Source organism: Equus caballus, chromosome 7, assembly GCF_041296265.1.
Source record: "Equus caballus isolate H_3958 breed thoroughbred chromosome 7, TB-T2T, whole genome shotgun sequence".
NCBI classification, from domain to species: Eukaryota; Metazoa; Chordata; class Mammalia; order Perissodactyla; family Equidae; genus Equus; species Equus caballus.
The window spans coordinates 88016550-88033366 of record NC_091690.1 but is presented as its reverse complement, the minus strand read 5'-3'; the positions used below and the strand labels follow the sequence as shown (position 1 = coordinate 88033366).

General features: G+C 38.6%; 1 protein-coding gene across 6 annotated transcripts in view; it reads right to left on the bottom strand.

Annotated features, from left to right (window-relative positions):
• The window catches only part of NUCB2 (nucleobindin 2), a 41689-nt gene extending 24880 nt beyond the window's left edge, over window positions 1-16809 (bottom strand). Inside the window, exons 1-6 of one of the 6 annotated variants that reach the window (XM_070272072.1) lie at window positions 16665-16809; window positions 15105-15131; window positions 14445-14527; window positions 12136-12290; window positions 2624-2767; window positions 1495-1602 (exon numbers count right to left, since the gene is read on the bottom strand). In XM_070272072.1, the coding sequence (XP_070128173.1) occupies window positions 1495-1602; window positions 2624-2767 (252 nt within the window). In that variant the 5' untranslated portion in view covers window positions 12136-12290; window positions 14445-14527; window positions 15105-15131; window positions 16665-16809. 6 annotated transcript variants of the gene reach the window in all.
• Between the last annotated feature and the right edge of the window lie 8 nt (window positions 16810-16817).

Genomic DNA, 16817 nt, shown 5'->3' with positions numbered 1-16817 from the left:
TACTCATTTCTTTTTCATTTATGTGCAAAGAATAACTGTTGAGTCACTGAATAACTGTCACTGAATAACTGTTTGAATTACTTCATTTTCACTCTCTGACGTCCCTCAATAGGGAACAGGAACTGATTGGGAGGGGAAGACAATTACAGAATATTCCCGACGCCAAGCCAGGAAGCTTGCTGCTTCCTCTACCCAGGTTATCTCAGGATAGGACCTCCCGTTATCCACATTTTCCGTTACCCCCAAATAATGCTCTTAGTCCTAATTTAAGTAGATAAGAGACACTGAAAGTTCTACATTAAATATCACTCACCCCAGGAAATTAGCTCCACAGGTCAAATTAATTCTTCAAAGAAAGCACAAGATTATTCTCAAGACAATTTGGGGGAATTACTGCCTTAGCGCTGCTGGCTTTCCCCGGGACGGTTCACAGCCTCCTGGAGGAGAATGTGAACTAAAAGCCACACGCAGGCTCTGAGAGTGGCCCAGCCTGACGCCGGTCAGTCTTTCAAAGGAACCCACCAGGGACAGTGACAAAAATAAGAAGGATATTTGACCAAGAAAGGTTCTTTCAAACAAAGTTCTCTGATTCTAGAAACAGGCAAGATCATTTTTTAGGAAAGTTAAAAACAAATAAATAGATAGAAATAAGTAAACAAACAAAACTATCTTGAGAGATATAACTGAAAGTTTAAAACGAAATCGTTGAAAATTTTCTTTATTCTCCGACTCTAAGATAAACCCAACTAAACTGATTCACTGCCCTTCGAGGATGGGCTTCAAAAGAATTTCTCGTGTCAGATCTTACAACTCCCTTTCTTTATTACGAGTACTAAGGAGATGTCCAGGGCTAGGATTATGTCTGATAAGGTTCTTAGGACTGAGGCAAATAGTTAAACCTCCCCTATTGACGTAAGAGATGTCCCATTACCTCTTCTATTAATCCGGACCTGATTAAAACACCAGAACTTAACCTATTCTAAACCTTTGAATAGCTCCCTGCTGTCCTCACATCATGATGGAAGCCCCTTAACATGATGTAAAAGGCCCTCCATCATCTAGCCCATGACTCTTTCCAACCTCGTCATTTAGCCAATCATTGCCTCCACTTCCCACTTTAGGTTCCAGCAACAATTACTATCTCCAGTTTGCTATATATCTCCTGTCTCCATACTCGTGCACCTTTGCGTGGGATGCCTTCCAGTCTCTCTCCTTTTCTCGGTCACATCTTTAAGCACTGGCATAATCTCCACCAGGAAAAATGCCTTCCCGCTTCCCCCATGGCTTGATACTGAATTCTATGTTCATCCTCTGTATCTCCAAAATATATTACACACTCATCATATGTGCTTTTTATTAATCTTTTTCTGGACATTGTTCTCCCTTGAGGGTTCTTTAAGGGTTGGGAAGGCGTCTCATCTTTGTATCCTCAGTACTTAGTTCGGTGTCTGGCATGCTCAAATGTTTGTTAAATAATTATTTAATTACATTTACCTTTATTTCCTCTATATCTGCTTTCTGGAGCTTTTCTCTGAAATGATTATCTGTTTCCAGCACATCAATCACTTGCTTGAGATATTCATCATAATAAAGTCCAGTATCCTTCAAATAAAGAAACAGACAATAATGCTTCTGAAAGTTTTTCCTTCCCTGCATCTAAAGATCTCAATCCTAAAAAAAAAAAAAAGGTTTAGCAAAATGGCACTGAGACATAGCTACTTTGATAGTTTAGACAAAGTTAAAAAGTTGTATTTTTTCTTCCTTTTTTTTTTTTGGTGAGGAAGATTGTCCCTGAGCTAATATCTGTGCCAATTTTCCTCTACTGTATATATGGGATGCCACCAGACCATGGCCTGATGAGCAGTGTGTAGGTCCACGCCAGGATCCAAACCTGTGAACCCTGGGTCCGCAGAAGCAGAGCACGTGAACTTAACCACTAGGCCACCACGCTAGCCCCAAAAAACTGTATTTCTTTTTTTTTTTTTTTAAAGATTTTATTTTTTTCCTTCTTCTCCCCAAAACCCCCCAGTATATAGTTGTATATTTTTTAGTTGTGGGTCTTTCTAGTTGTGGCACGTGGAATGCCACCTCAGCATGGCCTGACCAGCAGTGCCGTGTCTGTGCCCAGAATCCAAACCAGCAAAACCCTGGGCTGCTGAAGCAGAGTGTGCAAACTTAACCACTCGGCCACGGGGCCGGCCCCTGCATTTCTTAAGTGAAGAGTTTTGTATCAGAACCAATACCATATTTTACTGTTACATAAAGGCAGACTTTCTATATGGCTTAGACAATGAAGACTTAAGCAATAATATTAATTGCTTTTACCATATTGCCACCTGTCTCTCCTCATTGCTATCTGTCTCTCCTTTGAATATAATACCATGTTTTCTTGGCTGGTTAGCTCTACACTGGAACTGTATTATGATTAATTCTTCTACGCACTACCTAATACTAACTACATTAAATTAACATTGTCTAACATTAACCAATATATGCTTATTCAATACACTTTTCCCTGATATTTCAGGAATAGTTTCTAAATGTCCAATTTTATAAGTAAGAAATATTAGCAACATTTTAGTTAAAATTCTCCCCACAAGGTTTTCTTTATCGTTTCACTTACAGGTGCTTCTATCTTTGCGCTCTCCACAGGTTGAGTATGTTTTACTTTTGTCTTGTCTATGTCTATAGGCACGGCTTCAAGAGCAGTAAGTAGACAAGTAACCAAGAAAAAATAATATCGTAGTAGGATGGTCCTCCACCTCATCTGAAATAAAGGTATAATTATAGTAGGTCCTGAAAAGATGTTTTCAAACTACATATACATGCATTCTCAATGTCACATCAATAATATCTTCAATTTCAGGAAGTTTAATACAACAAAAGAATTTTAGAAAAAAGGTTAAAAATAGATTATAACTTATCAAAAATAATGCTTAAAATAGATCACTAAAGAAAATCAGGACAGAAATGCTTTTCAGCTAAAATTAAAAAGACAAGGAAACAAAATTTTAAAGTTTAAACTGCTTAGGTACTATAAGAAAACATGTGGTTAATTTAAAAACGTTCATACAAAGACGGTGATGAGGGATTCAAAACTTAAAAAAATAAATAGCCCAGGCTTAAGAAATGGAGAAGTAAAGAAAAACTATATATTTTTTCTCAATTACAATACCAGAGAGTCAAAATTATTTCTTGATATGATATTTAACTTAGCTTCAACCTAATTTTGAAAATAAGTTGCTGTATGAACATAAGTTGATTAAAAAAGCTGAACAGCTAGCTACAAATCTTCTCTTTACCTTACCAAACATTATTTTATCATGACCAATAGTCATTTGCTAAAAGTCTTTTTAGTCAATAATTTTTCAAATAAATAGGTCAATAAAATATCCAGCAGGATCTAACAGGGTTGAAACAGAAAGAGGAGCAACTAGTGCTGGTCCCACAATCTCAGTCAAATTTTCCTTATTCAAACAGTTTCTATTTCATGAGGATCCTAGCACCTCGGGAGGATCGACTACAAGAATTAGAATGAATAAAAATCTCATATTTAATTGATTTTACACATAGACTCATGTTAGGGTCCAAGTCAAGAACCACAGTCTGACCATCAATTTGGAGCATGCATTATTCGACTCAGAGTCTCCCAAACTTAGCTGGCCATGAACTTTTTTTTTTTTAAGTAACGTGTTTTTCTCCACAGAACACAATTTGGAAAAGCATACATTGCCTCATTCTTACCACAACCCTGGGTAGTACACAGGGCAGTGACTCATTTTACAGATGAAGAAACTTTTAGTTATACCAGTTCACTCACAGAGCATTGTCTTGCATTAACAAAATCACTAGAACTCACATTTTAGTGCTACTTCTTGTAAAGCAATTTTTTTAAATAAAGCCTTCTTTGCTCTTACATGGCAGGAAAGGTCCGGGTTTTTTTTTTTAGATTGGCCCTGCGCTAACATCTGCTGCCAATCTTTTTTTTCCCTCTCCGTCTCCCCAAAGCCCCCCAGCACACAGTTATATATTCTAGTTGTGGGTCCTTCTAGTTGTGGCATGTGGGATGCTGCTTCAGCATGGCTTGATGAGCGGTGCCATGTCCGCACCCAGGATCTGAACCAGTGAAACCCTGGGCCACTGAAGCGAAGTGTGGGAACTTAACCACTCAGCCATGGGGCTGGCCCCTAGGAAAGCAAAATTTTTAGCACCTTTATTGATATATAATTCACATGCCATAAAATTCACCTATTTAAGGCATAGGATTTGTTGACTCTGTAAAGATGGACACTTGGGTCGTTTCTACAGTTTTGGCTAGTATGAATAATGCTTCTATGAACATTTGTGTTCAAGTTGTGCTAATGCTTTCAATTCTTTCAGTTATACACACAGGAGAAGAACTGTTGTGTCAATTTGGTAACTCCACGTTTAACTTTTTGAGGAACCACCAAACTATTTTCCATAGAAGCTGTACCATTTTACACTCCTACCAGCAATATATGAGGGCTCCAATTTCTCCACATCCTCACCAATACGTGTTATTGTCTATCTTTCTTATTATAGCCACCCTACTGGGTAAGAAGTGCTATTCACGGTAATTTTGATTTACATTTCATTGGCTAATGATGTTGAGTGTCTTTTCACGTATGTATTAGCTATACTTTTTCCTTTTACTTTTTAATTAATAAAAAGTAGCATTGAGTTAGTTGTTATTTATTTATTTATTTATTTTGGTGAGGAAGATTGGCCCTGAGGTAACATCTGTTGTCAATCTTCCTCTTTTTGCTTGAGGAAGATTGCCTTTGAGCTAACATTTGTGCCACTCTTCCTCTGTTTTGTATGTGGGACGCTGCCACAGCATGGCCTGACAAGTGGTGTGCAGGTCCACAACTGGGATCAGAACCTGTGAAACCAGGGCCACGGAAGCAGAGCACGTGAACTTAACCACTACCCCATGAGGCCAGCCCCAAGTTAGTTGTTTTTTCAAAAGTTCTGAATTGAAACTTTTGTTCATCTTTGCAAGTCCCATGTCCCACTGTGAACAACCTGACCAAATGGCCATTAAAAAGGATAAAAGTTTTAAGTATAGTCATGGCTGAAAAGCCCAAGCAATGACTTAACTGGTCAAGTCAATTTTGATGTCTTCTATATACACTCCTGGAGCTTCACTGAGTCTCCATGGGTCCTAACATGGTACACATATAGTTAGAAAATGAACAATTGCTAAAAAGATTTGAGTAGTCTTCCGTATATGCACCGCAGAAAGTGAGCTCAGTGATATACCTCTGTAACTTCATTGTGCAGACCTCATCAGGAACTGTGACTATCCCTTGATATGGACAATCTAGAGTTTAAAAGAATTTTTCACATAGACTCCTCCCCTCCACCCCGCATTATCGTCAACATCCCTTAAGCTCTCCTCCTCCCATGACACAACACACGTACACAGAGCAATTAACAAGCAGTTCCATCTCAGCAACTAGCAGCTATGTCATAAATTTTAAAATACGCTCTTTTTTTTTATAGTGTCCACCTTTACTTCCATACACAATAGAAGCCTGAGATTAATAAAAGTAAACTATAGTTAAATCCAATTTTGGAAGTGGAACCCCTTTTCCAATTTGTCATTTCTGCTCTCTCCTCTGCCAAGGCTACCATATACAAGAAGGCAAGTCAAGGGAGGAATACATTCGTTTATATGAATGTGTGTGTGTGTGTGTGTGTGTGTGTGTGTGTGTGAGTGTGTGCACGCACGCACACGTCCTGACAGTAACTCCAAGTGACAAAGTGACAAAAAGGCAAAACTGAATTGACTGAATTTATGGTTCACAAACATTTAATTGGGCCCTGGGCTTATAAATAACAATAGAAACCATCTATTAGTCTTTACTATGTACCAGGCAGTATGCTAAACTTTTTTTTATATTAACGAATTTAATTCTCACAATGGCCCTGTGAAATAAATATTATCATCCTCATTTTAAAGTACTGGAAACTCAGCCACATCAGCTAAAAAACTTGGCCAGGGTCACACAGGAGTAAGGAAGTCAAAGAGCCAGAGTCTGGACCTGGGAGTAACTGACTCCAAGGGCTAGGTCTGCTTTAAGCAATGGTTCTCGAAGTGTGGTCCCTGAGCCAGCAGCAGCAGCATCACCTGGGAATTTGAAGAAATGCAGACTCTCAAAGCTTACTCCAGACTTTCTAAATCAGAGACGCTTTGAGCAGGGTGGGGATCCGGGGGCACGATCCATTTTAACAAGTCTTGTAGTAGGTGATTCTGATGCACGCTACTGCCTCCCTCTGCTCTTTTATTCACAAACCTCCCCTACAAGGAGAAACAAAGAGAATGCTTATCTGAAAAGCAAACTCGAATAATCAAGGGGGAAAAAAACAGGTGTAATCTCTAAGAAGAGTAAGGCAAAATTAAATTTAGGTTTGTATTCTAATTCCAGCTGCACCACTCACCTGCTAGAACCATAGGTCAGTCAATTAACTTTCTCCATTTGTTTTGCCCCTTTTTTAAATAATGGATCTTTTTTAAAAAGGGAATTTAACTTGACCTCATTATTCTTTAAACTCTTGAATTCTATTAACAGTTTATTCTTTCAGACAAAGTATAGATCTTTTCTGTTACATTATCAGAAATACTAACAAAAACAATAAAATTGCTTGTACTCATACTAATTATATGAATTATATAAAGGCATTTATAAATGCCTTTAAACTAAATATTGTTTATTCAGTCAGCTTCAAATTACATTGGTAGAGCAAGTAGAAGATCTGGGTGCTGGGATACAAAGAATTTCAAAAACCAACTAGCAAAGAAAGTTCCCATCTAGATACAATAAAAACGAGGTAAAGACATGTTTCACATTTTGGATATGAGGTGTGAGAAATTGTGCCCTCTGATCAAACTTCCACCTTGCTTCTGTGGAAAGAGAAACTAAGTTCTTCCTTGATTTTAGGTATAGAGACTGTCAGACTTGCATTTCATTCAAGCTGGACTTGTTTTTAACTTCTGCAGGAAGGAGATAATGAGCTGTGACTGCCATTTCAAAACCAAAAGGGGTTTTGCTTTTCAATAATTTTAAAGAACAAAAGACTGAGAGTTCAAGTAGAAACTTGTTTGTTATAAAATCAAATACAACAGAACTGAATAATAAATACAACCAGATGCAAAAGGACACATATTATACAATTCTATTTATATCAAATGTCCAGAATAAGCCAATCCATAGAGAGAGAAAGTAGATTAATGGTTGCTTGGGGGCTGTTGGTAGGTGAGGGGGAATGAGAAATAACTGCTAATGGGTATCGATTCCTTTTTGGGGTAATGAAAATGTGCTAAAATTAGATAGCGGGGCCGGCCCAGTGGCATAGTGGGTAAGTTCGAGCACTCTGCTTTGGCAGGCCAGGGTTTGCAGGTTCAGATCCTGGGTGCAAACTTATACACCACTCATCAAGCCATGCTGTGGTAGCATCCCACATATGAAACAGAGGAAGTTGGCACAGATATTAGCTTAGGGACACTCTTTCTCAAGCAAAAAGAGGAGGACTGGCAATGGATGTTAGCTCAGGGCCAATCTTCCTCACCAAAAAAAAAAAAAAAAAAAGATAGTAGTGATGGTTGCACAACCTTGTGAATATACTAAAATCCCCTGGATAGCACACTTTTAAAGGGTGAATTTGGGGCCAGCCCTGGTGGCCTAGTGGTTAAGTTTGGTGGACTTGGCTTCAGGAACCCAGGTTCGGTTCCAGGTGCAGACCTACACCACTCGTCTGTCAGTGGCCATGTTGTGGTGGCAGCTCACCTACAGAAAAGAGGAAGACTGGCACAGATGTTAGAGCGAATCTTCCTCAGCAAAAAGAGGAAGATTGGCAACATATGTTAGCTCAGGGCAAATTTTTCTCAGAAAAAAAAAAGTGAATTTTATGATATGTGAATCATATTTCAACTTTTTTAAAGTAATGAAAAGTAGAGCAAAAAGTCTGAGCTTATAAAATAAGACGTGAACATAAAAAATGAACAAATACAATTTACAAACTAACATTAACCTATAGCAAAGAAGTATAGAACTAGCCATGCTTATAACTTTTTCATAATTATCTAATTTTTATATCCTTAATGATTTTTGTCTGCTTATACTATCACTACTAGAAAAGTAAGTGAAAATCTTGAGCTAACTAAATCTGGTTTGAATGTCCGAGAGCCCTTCACAACCTGCCAAGTGTATTCGTTTAGTTCTTGCTGCATTCTGAGGCCATACATCTGAATATTTAAAGGATAGCTTGCCTGAAAAGTAACACGACTTGATGTTATTCTTGATGCCATGTATAGACAACTCCAACTCCTCAGCATTTCAGTTAACAAACTAGTGAAGGAGGGGTTGAGGAAACAAGGTGAATCTGAAAACTTTCCGTCATCATCTTTTGAAAAGCACTAGGATCAAAACTTGCAAAATGAGTGTCAGAGTCTTGGAAGAAAATCCCAGGCAAAGGGGCTTGAAGAAAGTCCCAGAAGAAAATCACCCTCACTCTCCACAGTAGCAGAACAATGTTGTGTGGGAAAAACACAGACATTGACAATTCTGAAACAAGAAAGTGTTTCAAAAGAATCAGACTACGAATGTGAAAAAGTCTCAGGAATACCTGAACCAATTTATTTAACTTGTAATTTCTTTATGTACGCATAAAAGCGATGTGAGAAAAATCTATGTCTAAATGAATCTAAAAAAGCACTTTCAGTAAACATAAAATGAAATTGTAAGTGATAAAGCATAGTGTCACAGTCTAATTGGAAGTATTTTTTCTATATGGCATATAACGTGTCTTGATATCACTGGAGTCTTAGAGTCAATGAAATACCAAATCTTGAATTTTAAATCTACCCTCTTCTTTTAAGCTATTTATCTTGCCTCTTTAATATATACTTCCTCTCCTTCCTCGCCTCCGTTTTGATTTCTGCTTTTGATTGACAGAGAATTTTTCAAATACACTTTTCTCCCTCCACTAGGTTCTAATCTTTTAATGTTTATTCTAGAAATAATTAGGACAATGAACTCACTGAAGTCTAAAGTTAATTAAAATTTACTCCTTAATAAGGCCTCAATAAATGTGAACTGTTATAACAAAAGAAACAGAAAACGTTCTGGCATATTAGGTAGAAAAGTCACGACACAAAAATTTCTTTAAATAACAAGATAACATCAAATGTGTCAGAGACAGGTTTACAGATTTTCATAAACCCAATAACGTCCATACAAAAGAAGGAGAGCTAAGCGATAAGGAGAGGCAATGGGAAGAAGAGGGGACGAACCTCCTTTTATTCCATTTCCAGGTCAGTAAGAATGGCCTCCTTTCTTTTATCACCCTCTTCCTCAGTAAGAACAGAGACCCAAACAGGAGACACTGGGCTAAGCTAGGCTGAGAGTAGACTGATCCACACCAGGATAGGCTGATCTAAAGTAGGATGAGCTGCAGTTCCAAATCAGGCAGTGATCTCAAGACAGCAGGAAAGCACTGATCCCAAGGGCATCGGAGCCTCAGGCAAAATTACAAAGTAAGCAGAGTTCTTAAGCTTCTCCTAGCATTCAATAAATACAAAATAATTTCCCTAAATTTTCAAGCCCTAAAAGGAGGCTTATCTTTCTTCCCCTGTCTCCACCAGAACAAAATTCCCATTCATACACAGAGGTAGATTTCTTAACTATTGATTCATACTAGTAGTTATCCAGATTAAGGTTACCTGGTGGGTGAGTAGGTGGATGGGTGGGTGGGTGTAGGGATGTGTGTGTATCAGATAGTTTCCTGTTTTGCTGTAGGGAGACCTATCCTGGAAGTGGTTACAAAGAATGGTTGTGGAGAGAAGAGGGTAGGGTAAAGGAAACTGAAACAAATGTGTCCCTTTTCTTGTAACAGTCTCTATTCCTCCCTCACCCATCTCTTTCCCCATCTCAACCCTGCTCCTTTACTCCTCTTCCTACAAATATAAGAGTGAATTGAAGTACATTTTCTTTCATCTATTGTATATATTGATTAATTTAACAAATATTTATTAAGTACCCACTTTGTACCAGATATTATGCTGGATACAAAGGTAAGTAAGATAGACACGATCACTACCCTCAGAGAGCTTTCAACCTAGTGTGGAAGGCAGCCTATTAAATAAACTATTGCAATTTGAAAAATAGCTGCTTACAAAACGAGGCATAGCATGATCCTTTTGCTGTTAATTAAAAAAATTTTAAAGGCATTAAAATGGTATTCAGCAAATAGACATTTTCAGTCAAGTGACTTACAATGCTAAATGCCTTTTAAAAACAAAACTGGGCTGTTTTTATAATCATAAGGTTCCTGATTATTTTGTTTATTTAGGGTCAATGGTTGTAGATTGGGAAAAAAAGGAAATCGAAGGACTAGTAGCAAAAGAATTACTGTACTTTGTGCCTAAGTGATAGAAGGAAAAATTCAAAACCTTGCAAAAACACAAAGATACTTTATAGAAATAAAATCTTAATTTGTTGGGGCCAGCCAGGTGGCACAGTGGTGAAGTGCACACGTTCCACTGTGGCACCCAAGGGTTTGCCAGCCCGGATCCCGGGTGCAGATATGGCACCACTTGGCAAGCCATGCCGTGGCAGGCGTCCCACATATAAAGTGGAGGAAGATGGGCACGGATGTTAGCTCAGGGCCAGTCTTCCTCAGCAAAAAGAGGAGGATTGGCAGCTGACGTTAGCTCAGGGCTAATCTTCCTGAAAAAAAAAAACAATTTGCTCCTAGATTAGTGGTTAGCAGAGGGGAAGGGGATTGGGGAGTAAGCATAAGGGGTAAAGGGGCACATGTATATGGTGACTGACAAAGAATAATGTACAATTGAAATATCACATGTTATAAACTATTATCACATCAATAAAAAAAACTTAATTTCCTTATCTTCCTTCTAATATTCCTAAAGGATTGACTGAATCTTTAGATTCTTCCCCCCTCCAATTTCCATTCCCTGAATTTCAGTTTCCTTTATCAAAACTTCATTTCAATTCACTTTCTTTACAGATATAATGGCAACAGAATCATTTCACATGACAAGTGTAGGATATATTTATATAATATTTACAAAGAAAAGTCTGGAAGGAAATAAAATATCAGCATACCAAAGTAAGTGAAGCAAAGGCCAGCTAAAGTAAGAGGAAATTTCAAGACAGGTGACAGTTAAGTGGTTAAAAAAACACACACAAAAACTTTTAACTAACAAGGAAGATAAAAGTGTGCCTCATGGGATGATACTGAATTTAAATGTAACTTGAGATGGCTTATACTTTTCAACATAAATTTACTTCCTGATGATCTGTTATGTGATACCCTTGGGACAACTTATCTCTGTCTTTTTAGTGCCTCACACAAAGCAAGCGACTCAATAAATGTTAGCTCTTTTTTTAACACATCCATAAATTGCAGAACAAACATCTATTAAGCATTTATGGGTAATCTAAAAAAATAACCAAAACAAATACCCAATCAAGACAGAAAGGCTTTTACAATGAATCATGGGATAAAAGTAAAAAAAGAAACACAATTTATTAGATGAAAGTTATTTTCTTCTGTAGACAATGGTCAGACTTAAAGTTCTGCCACCGCAAATTACTCAAGTTACTTTTAGTGGCTATCATAGCTTACAGATCTCAGAGATGAAAGAGAAAAAGATCCATACTGTGACAGAGACTTCTATTTGCCTGATGATATCCACATCTTCCCTTCCTCCTCCGTAACAAAAGCCCAATTTTACTCAGGGCAGCCATGCATTCAGCTATATTTCCTTGTTTCCCTCGGAGCCTGAGCTTTGGTTCAGGAAGTCTCCTTAAAGGGAGAAGATGTACCCTTCTTTGTCTTTGCCTTGCTGCCTGGAACTTAGCTGTGATGGTTAGAGCTCTGGCAGCTATCTTGCACTATGAGCACCAGAGCCCCACCTTAGGGATAGCAGACCAAAGAACTGGAAAGAGCTTAGGTCCCTGATGACTTCATGAAGCTACTATACCAATCCTAGATGGCCTACTTCAGGAATTATTTTACATGAGAAAATAAATATTGTGTGTTTAAGCCATCTTTAAGTCTGTTTTGCTTTCTTAACTGATCACTTACCTTCAGAAAGGTAAAGAATTTTTATCTCCTTTTTACAGATGAGACAACTGAGATCCAGAGAGGTAAGATGACTTGCACAAGATCAAATTAGTGAAGAAGTGGGTCTTGGCTCGTAGCTCAATGCTGTTTCACTAAAAACTGACTCTTAGCAGATTCTAAATGTAAAAAAAAATGAAATAAAACACATTAAATATAAACATAAATTTAGCCTTATTACAGTGGTAATGGCACATGATAGTGTCTGTATTTGTCACATCCCGTGAAAAGAAAAAATATCAAATTTTTGTGATGTGTAAGGAAACTAAACAATATCATATTCCAGTGAGGAGGGAGTTGGATATTTAAATAAACAAAATCAAAGACCAGAATAAACAAAGATATTGATTTATTGTGCCCAGGTTGCTCCCCTTTTAATAACTATATTTCCCCTATTTTAAATAACTAAGAAGAATTCAAACTAAAAGCTTATTTTCCTCAGCAATGAGACTTCAAGATATAGGCTAAGTTTTCCTATTAAACCCTTAATTGGAATCTTTCTTTACCCTTACCATCACTTTTAAAAATGAACCTTGGCCCACAGATCAGTCACACAGATCAGTAACAAAGCAAAACACCTCAAATTCTTTTTTGAAACTCCACTACCCAAGTGTAAAATACCAGGCAGTTAGCTCATGTGCAAGCTCACTTGTAAATGTAATCAATTATTTCCAAGTAGTCTGTAAAGAAAATAAGCAAATAAAATATCTTCAAATTTTAAGAACACAGATATTTCTCTCTTTTTGTGGTATATTTAACATAAGATGATCTAAGCAGAAGAGTGCTCACATGCATGTTATATGTTGGAAAGGCATATGACTTTTATGAACACAGCATGGTCAAAAATAAACAAACAGCAGATTGAATACTAACCACTCCCATTTACTGGTAAGCTACTTGCCTGTCTGAGTCTCGATTTTCCTATCTACAAAATTAAACTAATCCTTCTTCATAAGCTTTTGACTGGATGAAAATAACAATGACTATCATGTCACTAGCACAGTGCACGGCAACAGTAAACGCTCGACAAATATTAATGCCCTTCCTGTCTTGAAAATAAAATAGCTATATACTGAAATAATGAAAATCTGCTCTGCAAACACCCAAAGTTATAAAACTTAAAAAGCAATAAACCAGTTTGAACAACCTCTCAATGTCATTTTTGAAGAGCTGCATTAGAGCTCTCCTCTGAGCACCACCACAGCCAAAGCCCTGATGCAGCTGTAGGCCAATGAAAAAACTACAGCCAACAAGAGGAACACAATCTTTTCCTCCTGGCATTAAAACGGAACTTTTGCAAGAGACCCAGGTTTCTTATCCAAGGCACTGCCCAGAGCCAGGAAACTTGGGTTGCTTCTTCTTACTGTCAAAGTCATAATTCTAACAGTAAAAAGGAGTGGGGTGGAGAAAAATAAATGGCTTCTGAGCTTCTTGATGGCAGCAGAGACAAGGGCAATCAGTAAGCTGGTGCTCATCTCCATTTTTCCCTTTGAAAATTAGAGTCAATGGGAAAGTGAGGTTCAAAATATCAGATGTATGACCAGCTGAGCTGTACTCCACCCCTTCCCTGTATCAAGACATCAGCATCGATTTTCGTGTCTCTGATGCTCATATCTGTAGAAAAGGACACCCGTCAAGGAACCCATTACATCACCTTTTTCTCGGTTACAGTATCCTTGATAACAGACTCTTGAAAAGCAGATACTGTTGCTCATCTGTATCACTCAATATACAAATTTATTAAAATTACAATGTCTTCATTATTTACACATACTGTACTTCAAATAACGAAAATACAATACGTCAAAAAGCTCTGCAAAAAATAAAAGCGTGCAGGGTAGAGTCTGGGGAAGGGGTGGCAGGCGCCATGTCTGGCCGCAAAGGTGGCAAGAAGCAGCCCCTGAAGCAGCCCAAGAAGCAGGCCAAGGAGATAGATGAGGAAGATAAGGCATTCAAGCAGAAACAGAAGGAGGAGCAGAAGAAACTTGAGGAGCCAAAAGTGAAGACTGCAGGAAAGGGTCCCTGGCCACAGGTGGAAGTAAGAAATCTGGGAAAAAGTACGCTGTTTCTTGTGCCTGAGGCAATGGTGATCCTTCATTCCATTCCTGTTTAAACATCTAGAGTCCTTGCAATAACATCTGTTGCCACCTATAGTTAGAATGAAGTGTTGTCTTGGAGCCTGTTGTACATTTAACAATAAACTTTCATAAAAAAACAAAAAATCATACAGTGACTCATCTTCTCTTTACTTCTTCTCACTCAGCCATTTCTACCTTAGCTGGGAGGTCCGAGTAAATCCAGCCCAGAATCCTTCTAATGTTCTTCAGTCTTTGATCTATCCCGAATTCTGTACCTCCTGGAATTACACCAATTCATTTGAAAAAATAAATAAATAAAAAAGAAAAGCATGCAACAGCTATCTCAATTTCCATTAGGCTGCTTTAACATTTTTAAGTCAGAGAATTCTGGGACCAGAAATCATCTTTGAGATGGTTTTGTTCAGACTCTATTTTCATAAAATATTCTAAAGCACAGGCAAGTTACTAACTTAGCCAGGATCATTTGGCGGAGCCAGGATTGGAATCTGGCCACCAAATTCTAAGTATACTTTTCACTATATCACGGTGGTTTTTTTAAATTTTAGATTGTAAATCATTAAGTGATTGATATTTTTCCTTGAATAAATTATTTGAAATTGCTAGCAGCCTGTTTTTTAAAGTCTATAAACAAACCGCACATGTTAAACATAAAAATAACAAATTTCCCATTTCTAGACCTTCAGTTATTTAGAAAAAGTTAATCTATCACGCCAAATATAATCAACTCAATTGTGAGTTGCAACCCTTGTTGCCTTAATTGTGCATTTTATTTTAACTAGTATTTACAGAGCACAAAACCAACTTGGCAAAAAAGCATGCTGAAAGGGTACTCACAAAATGTGTGAGATGAGCAGAGAGTACCTGGGAAGATCAAAGAAAGGTAAACACAACATGGACTCGGCTTGCAAGACGGGTGAAATTAGCATAGAGGAAGAGAACAGCATAGGTAACCACACAGAGACAGACGGATTTTTCACTCATACTAGAAAGCTAGACCAGATGGTGGAGAGTTTAAAGACCAAGATGAGAAACAGAAGTTTCCATGTTCACCCTAATAACAAGAGTGATATTATTTGAGATTTCCAATTCTAAATTTACATGTTTTTTAAAAAGTTTTGACCCTATTAACTGAAGAACATTTGTTGAAACATGTTTGTTAAACATTTGTTGAACTTGTTGTTCAAGCTTTATAAGATAACTCACATTCAGCTTAAATCAGGATTAATCCTGAGGCAATTTCTGTGAGGGACAAGAGGCAAGAATCTAGATATTGCCTGACTCTATTCAACAGAATTCACCAGGGAAGGCCTTAAGAAACAGATAATTTAAAAGGTCATAAAAGAAGCTATAGTTTATCTGATCTAAATTTATTATACCACGAGTCATACTAATTTTAACCAATTCCTTAAAGCAACTGTCTCATCGATTCTTTAAATTCTTATAGAGAGTCCACAATCTCCTTCAAATAAATTTGACTATCAGAAATATTTGAATATAACCTCCCTTCCCCCTCTTTTTTTTAACCAAGATAATATATCGTTTGGTGGTCAAATTCATCCACGGATTTAACAGCCTTCACAAAAAGGCTTAGATGGCAGCACGCACTTATTCAATTGCGTAAATGTACATTATCCAATTTAGGAGGTCAGTGGACACTGAGAATTTCAGGAGATTCTGTCTCCCAGAAATAAGAATAATGATTCAATGGTTCATGTTGGCATTATCTCTTTCTCCGTCTCTCTCTCTCAATATTGTAAAATAATTGCCAACCAAGACCATTGCCAGCACCAAGCACAATAACCACATTTGCTCACTAAGTTACCACTCAGCAGGTGCAACAAGGAAGTACTATCTTTCTCATACCCTGAAACTGAAAGAGCTCATCTCACATCTAAAGATTTGTCACTTAAGGGAAAACAATACCACAAGTGGAACGAACTTTCTCCTCTCCTAAGTGTCAGTGGTTGCCTGTGTAACAGAACCGGCAGAAGAGCAGGATTCATGGGCCTAGCTTTGCTCGGCGGCGCGAAGGGTGGCGAGCCTCAGCCCGGCACTGATGGGTATACCTTCCACACCAGTGGACACCTCCCTCGCTGGACTGCCGCCGGGGTCTCGGTCCTGTACCCACCCTCGTCTGTTCCCTGCCAAGAGCCTGCCACCCTCATCGACCCCAAAGCAAGCTTGAGAGCCCTGTAGCGAGTGGAGCGGAGGAAGGGACCCCATGCCTCAGGCTCCAGCTGGAAGCCCCCCATCCTAACCTGTGTCCGCCCACTGTGCGGCCCCCACCATGCTCATCGCCCGCGCAGGGCAAGCGAAGCCTTGAACCTTACTTCAGGACCCGCTCCAGCCTCCTCCCGTGCTGATCCGCACCCACCTCGAGGCCACCAGCCTTACCTAGCCGGGTCTCGGCGCGCGGGCCTCCGCCTGCAGAACGCATGCAACGCACAAACCTGTCTCTCCAGCCCCCCGCCCGCGGCTTTGCTCTAAGCCTCCGCGGACCGCGCGCTCCCGCCCCCTCGCTGCCATGGCGACAGAACCCGGCCCCCG